Source organism: Danio aesculapii, chromosome 18 (assembly GCF_903798145.1).
Source record: "Danio aesculapii chromosome 18, fDanAes4.1, whole genome shotgun sequence".
Classification (NCBI taxonomy): Eukaryota; Metazoa; Chordata; class Actinopteri; order Cypriniformes; family Danionidae; genus Danio; species Danio aesculapii.
The window spans coordinates 44,628,893-44,641,767 of NC_079452.1; the positions used below are offsets into that span (position 1 = coordinate 44,628,893).

At 38.7% G+C, this 12,875-nt stretch overlaps 1 protein-coding gene across 2 annotated transcripts in view; it reads left to right on the forward strand.

The window, feature by feature from the left end:
- The window catches only part of znf423 (zinc finger protein 423), a 219,713-nt gene that overhangs the window by 52,510 nt on the left and 154,328 nt on the right, over positions 1-12,875 (forward strand). For both annotated transcript variants that reach the window (XM_056478474.1, XM_056478475.1), the window contains one exon: positions 9,225-9,428. In XM_056478474.1, coding sequence (XP_056334449.1) covers positions 9,225-9,428 — 204 coding nt within the window. The remainder of the gene's footprint in view (positions 1-9,224; positions 9,429-12,875) is intronic.

Genomic DNA, 12,875 nt, shown 5'->3' on the forward strand with positions numbered 1-12,875 from the left:
AAATGTTTATAGACTTAACACGTAATACGCATACTTTGAATAAGTTTAACATGTATATGTTTTCAATCCTCTAAATATAGATGTTGTGCAAGCAAACTGTCAAAACACATGAAAAGTTTTTTCATTAATAAGAGTATTGTGTAAACGCCCCCTTAGTGTCACTGACGCATCTTCTTGATCCTTTGACGCTTTGTCATCTTGTTGTTCTTCTCATCAGTGGTTGATGCCTTGCGGTGTCCATTAAGGACAGCATCACACCAATGCTAATTATTTCCCACTCTCATGATGGAAGCTGCACCACACTTAAAAAAAAAAAAAACACATATCAACCTAACGAGGGGTAATTAGCAGGTCCCTGTAAGGCGGGGCTCTGCTCAGCAACATGACTGCTCTGTGGATTCTGCTAATTCACTTCTCCTCATCTAATTACCCCACACAAACATGGCTGTTTGTCTTTCCTGAGAGAGAAAGTGTGTGTTGGGGGGGTGAAGGGGTTTGGCATCTTGGCGATTGTAGCAGACCCCCCACCTTCGCTAAATCACTGCCACCATCTCACCCAAACACACACAACCTGAGGCTTAACTTGAAAAAACAAACACAACCACATTTAATATTAAGAGAAAAAATGGCTATTAGTATAATTATGAATATTATACAATATCATAAGCCATCACATATAATGATAAAATGATAAACCACTGAAATTGTATGATTTCAGTCAGTTTCAGGCAGACCATGTTGTAAGTGCATGTGGTTTATAAAGTTGGCCAAGCTTTATGAATATTAATATTTCTTTCTTGCATTAGAATATGCAATCTACCATTTTTAGAAAGGATGTCACCTCCTGGGACTGCATTTAATGACTGCACCATTGAATTACTCCATAACATATGAATATGAATATATCCTTGGTTAAAAACGACTGCAGCTATTTTGGAGACAATTTTTTAAAAGTGTCTTTACATGTGTGAAGGTCAGTGGGTCTTAAATCATATACAATGCTTAAAGCTCTTCAGTAGCAGTAGTAATTCCAATGCAAAAATGTAAGGATTGATGTTATCCATAAATTTCCAAACATACTTTTTTTTTTTTTTGGCAGAAAGGCAGATAAAATAACATATATTTTCTTAACTTTATTAATATTATTTACTTGTACTCCTTTATAACATTGTTGAATGTTATACTCCTTTAATTTCTGACTTCTGAGAGAAACTGAATATGGTGGTAAATTTAAGTATAAAAATGTATTAAAAATTACAGCAATTGCAACTACAATACTACAAAAATTACATCAAAATACAGTCAGGTAGATAAATATTGGGACACAGTTCTAACGTTTTTGGCTCTTTACACCAACACAATGGATTTGAAATCAAATGAAACTATCTCATTTTGAGAGTTGACAGCAACAGATTCCAAATGAAAATAGCACTCTTGAAATGAACGCTGGACCTTTTATCTGCTCATTGTAATTGGGAAAAACACACACCTAGCCATAGAACAGCAGAGAAGCCAATTGTCCTATTACTTTTGGTCCCTTAACAAGTGGGAGGCACATATGCAAACTGTTGTAATTCCTACACCGTTTACCTGATTTGGATATAAATACCCTCAAATTGACAGTGTGTACTTATGCACATATTTGTTTAGTTTCAAATCCATTGTGTTGGTGTATACAGCCAAAAAAGTAAGAATTGTGTCGATGTTCCAATGTTTATGGACCTCACTGTATAGCATCAATTACGATGGATTTGTGTGTGCGCTGCATGCATGTTAATAATACACTTGTGTAGGTTTATGTTGTCTGTCCGTATTTTGCAAATGTATGGTCAGTATATGTGTGAAATTATAAGGTCAGGAGAATGAGACGGGCTGTCTCTCAAAGATAATTACCCACAGAGTGAGGGTCCAAGCCTCCACCAGGATGTGAGGTGAGAGTGAGGTGGGCTTGGGGAACCCCAAACATACATTTACACATTGCTCTTTCAAATGTAAGAGGATAGCAGCACACACCATAACTTAAAGTGTTGAATAGTCTAACATACAGTACATGAACACAAGTGTGAAAGAAGGAGTTTGCTACGGGGGACTGTAAAAAAGAACACTTGAGTGTGTGCTTAAAGTTTTTGTCATCAACATACCAAGGTCATTATTATCAAAAACTGCAGTCAATCAAATTTACTTTCAGTTAAGTTTGCAACACTGTTCCACTAACCCTCACCAAACGCACACACTTTGGCTTGTTTCTCACCTAGACCTCTCACAGTAGAGGGAGTCTAGGCCCTGTTGTGAGCTACGCCAGTATGTGTCTGTCCTCCACCTTCAGTGTTGCAAAAGGACACTGAAGGGACAAAATTACCCCCCATATTCATTTGAAACGCAACAGCCTACCTGAAGCACAACATTATAAAAGTATTAAACACCACATTATGCAGATAACACTTTTCTAACATGGATAGCAGCACAGTTACCACAGGCTTGCTAGCTTGACAGCTATTACTGTAATGAAACAAAAATAGCTGCACGGTTTCTGTCAGAGCGGCGTGTGCTGGAGATGTATGTTAGTGGCAGAGAAGGAGAATTATATGACCACTAAGAATATATCTTTGAGCATAAAAAGAAGCGCTTCCTTCCAATGACTTTCTTTTACAATCATTAGTCTCCTTATTCAGTATTCTCAGTGGCCCCGATTTTATTGAGCTTGACTGTGCTACAGTCAGTCTCTGTTTAAAAACAGCGCATCACATCAGAATAATTACACTAAGCCTGTTTGTCTTGACCTTTGATTCACTTTTGCAGGTTTTGCCTATGTCCGAGCGTTCAGTGTTGTAATGTTGTCCAAAAGTTGTAGCAATTTGTAGCAAAGTTGTCCAAATGTGTACAATTAACTTTTTTCAGTGAAGTTGCAATTGAGACTGAAGCTTTCAATCAGCAAAAAGCACACAGAAACAACATACTGTAGTTTGTAGAAGTACCAAAAAAGTGAGCCATATGCTGTATCCAAGTTAATTTATATTCTTTATTAAAAAAACAATAGTTTGATTCAGTTGTCAAAACTAATCTGGGTTATTTATTCATGAATCTGACTTATAGTCTCAATAATTCAGACCAAAACTGGAGCAATGAATATGAACTTAAATATTCTTTTTTTTGTCTGTTCATTGCATAAAGATTTTGTATGACTTAAATAGACTTGACTGTCTCAAGAGGTTCATTTTTATGGTGCTTTTATGGTTCTTCTGTGTACATTGTGCCCATTCATTGTAAACAAAAGCAAAAAAGCATAGAAAAAAAAGTCTTATAATTTTCCCAGAGATGAAATAAAGTCCACATGTAGATGAGTAAATAGTTGCTATTTTTGCGGCACACCGTCCCTTTAAACTTTTCAGCTGCCAGCTGTACAAAACGCAAGTGCATTGAGTGAATCCTAATTTCAAACCATTGATGGACCTCACCTCACCTCGACCCTATCTCATGTCCATCAGCCTCTCCTCGCACCACGAATTGCGTTTACGCACACATTTGCACTTGTGTGTTTGTGAAGGCCGCGGTCGGAGGTGGAACGACCGCAGCTGAGGTGCGTGATGCGTGTGTATCAATCTTCCACTGCAGAGAGAGAAATGGAGCCCTGTAATGACGGTGGCCCTGCACTCTAATGGAGTGTGTTCTGGAGGGCCTCCTCTAGAGACTCCCCTCCCCTCTTCCCTCCTGAGAGGGCATACGCTTACGGGAAAGGAGGGAGGCGCAGTAATGAAAGGAAGATGCATAAAGAGAAGGAAAAAGAAGGATGGAGGAGTTTAAAATGCAGGTTAGCAGTGTAGAGCACTCTGCTGGCCACTTTTATCTTTGTTTCCATCTCCTCCTGCATGCCAGCCCTGCTTACGACCAGAGAGATGGAGGGATGGAGAGAGGAGAAGGGTAGGGAAAGGTCCCCTCCTGCTCCTCCCTCGTTGCTATGGTAGCAGGTTGTGCTGGCATGTGCCTTAGTTGGCAGTGCCTGTACCTCTGGCATGAGGGTACCTGGGGGAATCAGGGTGTGTGTGTGTGATTGAGTGAGGAGAGGTTGGGAGTGTTCGAGGGTTACTTCCACCATCCATTTTTCCTGAGATTAGAAGCTCTCATGGATGAAATAGTGTAGTTAATGCACCTTTTGTGTGTTTGCGCATGTGTGTATGTGTGTAACCGCTGCTCAGGGCTCTATCAGTGTAGTGTCAGTTAGGGGCCATTCTCCTCCCTGTCCAGACGGTGTTCTCACCACTGGACAGATGGCCATACCCCTCCTACCCCCTAGCCCAACCCGCACCACCCTCCAAACCACCACGACGCCCCCACCTTCACCCCCACCTCTCTACCCTCTGCTCTAGTGGGGGCGAAATAAACTAGAGCACCTCGACGCTTCCTTATCCAAATGCCCCTCCAGATACCAAACCCACCAACCCCCCCTTCTCCAATCTCCACCTGCAGTCCGGACTGGGCCCAGGCCCAAAGCGAGGCCCAGGCTCTCCTCTGGCCAGGGTCCGATCCGCAGGCCCCATTAGCGTGAGCTGCTGCGGCGCAGCGTAATGCAGCGCCAGGCCTGGCCAAATTAGAGCTGATCAGAATGTGTGGAGCACAGGAATGGCCACCTCCTGCTTCTCTCTGATTGCACAAGTCCAGGATGATTAGACAGGATGTTAAGCCCGGGGGAGCCGGCGAGCAGCCCTCCCTCTCTCTGGCCCCCGCTTCCTCCCTCCCTTTTCCAGCTCCCTCTGCCCTCATGTTTCCTCCTTTCCCCTGCTCTTTTTCTCAGCTCCTCGCTTCTCTTTTTTGTTCACGTTGTTTTTTTTGTTGTTTTTTTTATTTCTTTTATTCATTAAGACACGCTTTGTATTTTTCATTTCGCCGTATCTCTCGTGTGTTTCAGATAGAGAGCCAATCACGCTTGCATTCTTGAAATGAAAAACTTGTTACGAATTGCATCAGAAGTTGCGTTAACCGAACACATTCCCTCATTTAGCAAAATTGAACAACATTGATGGAAAATTCACAATGCTTTCTGCCATGAAATACAACGTTTGGTCTGTTGCATTTCGAAACATCTTCACAGGAAAGGATGCTAACAGGGATAAAGTTTTAAGCAAGTTCCCTTGCAATTTTAGACTGGAAGAGTGAGGTAAGTGAGGGTTTGGGGGAGAGAAACAAGAGATTCCAATTGTAGTGCAGTGGAATAATTGATGGAATATTGATCAAGTCAGGTGATCTGATTTTTCACAGTAAGGACATGATGAAACAAAAGCAGTGACAGATCTTTTTCATCTGTATTGTGAAGACAAATTAGGACTTTGATGTCTCTTGGTTGTTGAATGGTTAGGCAAAGAGGCAGGGGTTGGAGCGGCTGCAAGATTGGAATAAGAAAATAGGCTGAATTTTCATTATGTTCTATAATACTTTTTCAAATAAGCATAAAATATTAGCATTGATGGCGTCATGATGGAACGAATGCCTCGCAGCCAGAAGGTCAATGGTTCGAGCCCCAGCTGGGTCAGTTGGCATTTCTGTGTGGAGTTTGCATATTCGCCCCGTGTTTGCGTGGGTTTCCTCAGGGTGCTCCGGTTTCCTCTAAAGTCAAAAGACATGCGCTATAGGTGACTTGAATTAACCAAAATGGCAGTAGTGTATGAGTGAGTGTGGATGGATGTTTCCCATTGTTGGGTTGAGGCTGAAAGGGCATCCACTGCGTAAAACATATGCTGGATGAGTTGGTTGTTCATTCTACTGTGGCGACCTCTGATTAATAAAGGGACTAAGCCCAAAAGAAACTGAATGAATGAATTAGCATTGACACCTTTGTGGAGTGTGGTCAGAATAGCCTCTATATGCGGTCTAGGTAATCACAATGCGATCACTCTGCTTTTTAAAGTAGTCAAGTTCTATCCAAATCCGATCTGACCACCGAAAGCGCACGCTAATGGCAGGTGTGACGGGAGCCTTTGTGTCTTAATTTGGATCAATCTTATCAGGCTGTCTTTGCTCTCATTCTGTCTCACAGTCTCTTACCACTCCACATTTTATACACGGTCTTGTCTCGCTTCCTCTGTCTCGCTCTCTTTCCCTCTTACTCAATCTTGCTCTCTCCTCCCTCTTCCTCCAGTCTCGTGTGTAGTCCTTTCAGCGTAGAGCCTTTAATGTGATAATAAGGTGTGAAAATGGAGCCACAATGGCGGAAGGAGGATTGCAGTGGCAGATTTCTCCACTGGTCCTTACTGTGTGCCACGAGCGACTGGGTGGCTCGTGCTCAAGCGGCTCTCGAAGCCTCGGGCCCCTCTCTTATACTTCAGTCTAGCGGCTCACTGGAGCTTTGATGTAGTTTTGACTGAGACTAGACACACTTGGGCTTGGGATTTATACTAAGAGGCTGAGAAAAATGAACTCTTAAGTCATTTTTAACAGTGGAAGTATTCCAGTAATGTGCTGATTATTCTAATAGTTAGCAACTCTGTCAAATATAGCATTGAAAAGTTGAGTTAATACAAGTGATTTGAATGCTTAATGATTCTTTCCAACTATATATATGCAGCATTGAAATGTGTAATTCTCATTTCTAGGGATGTGCGATTTGGGGAAATTATCTAATTGCGATTTTATTATTTATTGATTTTTTTGACTGATATTGCGATTTCGATTTGATTTGCGATTTAATTTTGTAGTCAAACTTCAGCTCAGTAATCTGTATTGTAGCTTTTTACTGCTAAAATGCTAAATAATGAAAACATATTACCTTACTTAAACATTCATTCAAATTTATTTAAAAAAATTCAGAAGTAAAACACTCATTTTTCTCAGTAAACACAAATAAAATGACCCGACCTTTCTGTAAACATGTTGAATTCAAATTAGGCAGATATTTCCCAACCCTGTTCCTGGAGGCACACCAACAGTACATATTTTGTACGTCTCCCTTATCTGACCCATTCGTATCAGGTTTTGGGGTCTTTTATAATGTTCTGCTGAGTTAATTCAGGTGTGTTTGATTAGGGAGAGGTTGAAAATGTGTACTGTTGGTGTGCCTTCAGGAACAGGGTTGGGAAACACTGCTGTAGATTATTACAAAAAAAAATTGTAATTATAAAAATACACAACACTCTGCAAATTAACCTGGCGGAAACAACTTTGAAATTGTACTTTTCTTTTGCTTGCTACTAGATTGAGTGTCACTGGCAATACTTTCAGTTAGTGGCAAAACTGCAATCTCGATAATTGTTTTCCATATTGAACGATAACGATATATATTTCAATATCAGTTGTTAATGCTTCCAAATTTAAAAGAATATCCCAACATTGACTGAAGCCACAAAAATGTGAAAATCCATTAAACGTCATAACATATCCGGCCGATAATTTTTCTGTGACCGAAAATTCGGTACATCTCTAATATCAACACACTTTTAGATTCCCATTGTTGCACATTTCTGCTGTGTGTACATTGGCTCTTAGATCAACATAGAGTAAAAAAAGTCCATAGCTTATCATTGTTATTGACATAAATTTTATTGCAATTCGATATAATATCGTTTATCAGCCCAGCCCTACTGTCAGTTGGCTTTTTAGCAAGACACTCCTCATATGGTGCTGTTGTTCTTTTTTTAGGTGCTGGTTGTTGTATTTTCTTGTGCTGTGGCAACAATTCTACATCAGCTCTTTCAAATGACCTTTTTGTTCAGTGTCTGACTTTGAAACCAAAATATTTCCATATTATTGATGTCCTGTTTTTTTTTAATATATATATATTAATTAGTCTATCAATGCTTCTGAAGTGTGCTCACGCAATTGGCTAGTAAGACTATCACTAGGCCTTCATAGAATCTGCACGTGCAGAAATCCGCAGATTTTTAGCCCATCATTGAATCTGTGTAAATTTATATTTGTTCAGTTTTTTTGTTCATTTCAATAATATTATTGTGATATAATAATATTAAAATGTTCATAAGAATTATTTACAATTCAGTTTGTCAATTAATATTTTCTGTGTTTTAGCAGATATATTATATGAGAGACTTGCTTTGTTTATCAAATAAGTGGATCTAATTGGATTTGCATTGTAAACATTAAAAAAAGTAAAAAATGTATTATTTGTTGATTTTCTTATGTTAAGTTTTTAGTTATGATACTCCTAAAATCATTCTGCATAAATCCACAGATTTTTTACAAAATTCTCTGCAGAAATAGCAAAAAATGTCTGCAGATTCTGTCTGGTCCTATCACACATAGACTGCAGTCACGCATTTGCTCTGGACAGGGGAAATTAAATAATACATATATATTTCATATTCCTCTTGCGATTAGCTAATCGCAACATTTCAAATCACGATTGAGATTCGATTTTAATTAATCGCACAGCCCTATGTTTAGTTTATAGTATTCAATTAGATGTTTTTGACACTTTATTAATTACATTTTTTCTACATTATTAAAAAATTATTTAGTCAAACCCCTAAAGCTTTTATTACAGTTAATATATATATATATATATATATATATATATATATATATATATATATATATATATATATATATATATATATATATATATATATATATATATATATATATATATATATATATATATATATATATATATATATATATATATATATATATATATATATATGAACACACACACACACACACACTACTGGTCAAAAGTTTGGTGTCAGGATTTCCAGATGTTTAAAAAAAAATGTTGTCCATCAAAAATAAAGTACAAATTGTTATTGCACTATAAAAAAGTAGTTTATTTTTAATTTAATAATTTATTCCAGTGATTTTAATGATGAATTTTCAGCTTCATTACTCACATGATCCTTCAGAAATTATATATATATGTATATACTGTATATATATACTTTCTATGTGTATATGAATTTGATCATATGGTGTACAGCAGCTGACTTCTCTTTTCAAAGAGTATTTTGACTAGCCACTGTCTTGGCATTTCCAAAATTGCTTCCCCAACAGTTTATACAACCTGCTTGTATATATTTATTTCATTTATTGATTTAAGTTTTTGACAAGTACAGTAAGTTTTGCTCCCCATGACATTTGCAAAAGCACTGCATCAGCACATATATGAAGTACAACACGTAACAGTCAGGAAATAATTATTATAGTTTGATTCACCTGTCAATGGCAATCCCTTGACCTCACTTCTTGCCTCTTTCTCTGTGCGTATTTGTGTGTATACAAAGATGCAGCAGTATCGGAGCGAGACTCTGATAGGAAGGAGAGCCGGGCGGCGGGTGAAGACGGAGAGCAGAGTGTGACCAGTCATGATGAGAGGGTGGGAGAGGAGGATTTAGATGACGACTCCATCTTCACCTGTGACAACTGCCAACAGGACTTTGAGTGCCTGGCAGATCTGACCGAGCACCGTACCAACCACTGCCCAGCAGGTTTGTGTGTGTGTGTGTGAATGTGTGTTGTATTTCTACACGATCTTTAAAGATGTATTTTTTTATCCCTCAGTGTATCCTCCCATGTTGTCCGTTCCTAGTTTAATAACCCAGCATGAAGATTGAAATAGTTTAAAAACATTAGCTCACATTAAAATTGTCATCATTTACTCATCTTTTTCCAGATCTATTTGAGGTTTTTGAACACAAAGTAGATGTTTAAAAGAATGTTGGAAACTGGTAGCCATTGACTTTCGTAGTTTTTTTTTTACATAGTATACTATGGATGTCGATAGCTATTGGTTTTTAGCATTCTTCAAAATATCTTCTTTTGTTTAAGTTTTTTTTTTTGTGTGTAAAACATTTATTACATTTCACTTTCCTTCGGCTTAGTCCCTTTATTCATCAGGGGTCACCACAGCAGAATGAACCGCCAATTTATCCAGCATATGTTTTACACAGCGGATGCCCTTCCAGCTGCAACCCAAAACCAAGCAAACACAAGGGGACCATGCAAACTCTACACAGAAATGCCAACTTACGCAGCCGGTACTTAAACCAGCGACCTTCTTGCTGTGAGGCGACGGTGCTAATCACTGAGCCACCGTGTCGCCCCAATAATGATGCAACTTGCAGGTACAACTACCTGTTTATCCACGAAATTGCACACGGTATGATGGCTTAGGTAGCTTACTTTATTTTTTGTGGATATGCTTTTGGCGCAATAATTTTACATGGCTTTAATTTTTTATTTCTAAAGCAAATCATATTGGCAGGAGGCAGAAGTTGGTATAGTTTTCGAGATGCTGGGGTTACTCAGAGGCCGTTGGCTGTTCTGGAGTCAGTATGCTCCCTTAGGAGAGTGGTGTTTTAAAGCTAACACGGAGTACACGCACACAATAGCCGTTATTACAATCGCGGTAATTAATGAAACGCTGAAAGCGGCCCTGCAGGGGCATCTGCTTCCTAGCAGATTAATCAAGGGCCTCTCCTTAACGAGCATAAAAACTGAGGAGAAGAGGGGGAGAGGTAGATATACACAGAGAGAGAGAGATAGAGAGAGAGCATGTCATTCCAGCAGTCGTATGTGCTGTGTTTATTGAATAATCTTGCAGTACCTGTATAAATTCTCAAAGTCACATCATATGATGCTGGTGGATTGCTCATATCCTTGGCCCTCTCATACCAGAGCACACGTTTCTAAGAGGATACAATACAGTAAGATCAAACCCTCTCCTTCATCTTGTGCCGTTTTTTTTGGCTACTTACAAAAAAGTAATGAAATCTAGGCCCTGGATTTTAGAGGCGACCTCAGTTTCAGAGTCATCAGAGAGCTGCATGTTGTGTTTTGGAGGGGAAGAACAAAGAGTGAAATGAAATGACAAAATGCAGTTGTTCCCAGGAGTGTGTGCGATCAACAGAATAATCTGGAGCCGTGTCTGGAACTTCCTTTTTTTATTTATATATTCTTTTTTTAATATTTGTATTTAATGTGATTGATTTCAAATATAAATTTGAAACATTTGTTTATTTTAGTGACGTTTTTTCCTTATATTTATGCTACTATTTAGGTTTATGCTACTATTCAGTATTGGTTTAGTTTACTTTTAATTACAGTAATATTATTCCTACACAATCATAAGACTTATTTTGATGAACTAACAACATTGATAGCTTTGGTTTTGATTTTTGTTGTTAATATTATTACCGTTATTGTTACTAAAATAAAAAGATGTTCTGACGAATTGTGTGATGCAGACTATTATTATTATAATAATATTAATTCACTAGCATGTCATGTCTTTTTTTATTTTAAAATGTAATACTGTGAAGAGCAGTAAATAATAAATCATTTACAAACCCTTTCAAGTTCTTGACACACTCCTGGGAGCTGGTCCGGTGGGGGGAAATAGTAGCATGCTGCTTGTGACTTCATCTGATAAGGGACAAACACACGCCATTTTGTGTGTTAGAGTGTGTGTGTTTGTGTGTGTGTGTGTGTGAGGGGAGGCCATGTTGTGGAGAGCAGTGGATGGTTCCCATGGCCCCAAGGAGAGCCTGGCCAATATCAGCACACCAGCAGAAGGCTCATAAAGCCACTCTATCAATTTACGGTTATTATTATGACCACATGCCCGTCAGAGCAGGAATATTCTCGAGCAGAGCTGTGCCACGCCACGCCACGAAATGAAATTTCTATTCCCTTAACAGAAGACACCGCGGCTATAGAATTACACCTGGAATCCCATCATGTGTTTGTGCGTGCATGTGTGTGTTTGAGCGTGTCCGCCTCGTATTTGTGCACCTTCCTCTTGTTTAGCTTTTCAACAATAATATAACCTCAGATATGGTCTCCACCCGTCCTTAGCATCATTTTCTTTTTCTGCCTGTCTCCATATCCCTCTCTTTTTCTTCTTTTCCCTTGCCGCCATTGATCGCTGCTAATATGAGTTCCACAAGAGACGATATTGGAGACGATGAACGTCTGCCTTTCTGTCCCTCCAAATGTCTTTGGTTCTGCCTTCCCCCATTACACTCAACTTCCAGCCTTTCCATCTCCTCCTACTTTGTCTTAGATATCACTTTAACTGGTTGTGCTCGGTTTTACTGAGGCAGTTTCTAGTTTGGTTATGCGATACGAATCTTTAAGCTCAAATAGAAACTTGTAGATTAAGATTTAAATGAAGAAACTGGATTCAATGTTAAGGAAATTACTTTAAGTCACAGCTCAAGGTCATTCTCAGATCGATTGTGTGACGTTTTGACAGACATTCTTGTTTCACTGAGCTTTTAGATTTGGAGTTTACAAAGCCCAAATGTTGCTGTTATTTTATAAATACTATTTTTAGTTTCTATAGTCGTAATATACGTGGTAAGTTAGAAGAGTACAAAATTGAAGCATTTTGATTCAGACTTATGGAACGCACTAATGTTAATAGTTGTTTTAATTGTGCGTAACATATGAGGATCCGCCAGTAAGGGTACATTTACACCTGCAGATCAATTGATTTGTTCCGAAACAGGGATTAAAATGGCACACGGCAAAGTTTCTAAACGGACCAAAATAGCTAAAACAGGTCACATGCGAGTAAACTCGCCTCACATTGAGTCCCACTCAGCTGTCGTGCATCCTTATTTTAATTTATGACAATGAGCAACATTATAAGCGAGTAGCTGTACTTTCATTTTGAATGGTGACACCCACAGACATAGTCACCAAATATAAATCAGATGTAGACTTTCTCATACATAACCGTTGGCTAGAATTATGCATTTATAGGCTTTACATTATAGAGAGAAAGAACAGATAAACCAATACTGCAGTTTGGTCAATTTTCCTAACAGATAAACAACTCTTGTTAATATTTCAGCATGCTTTCACTTTCGTATTTGACCTGAAATGCACATTTGCCGGTAGGAATGACATCCTGCCCTACTCGTAATTCT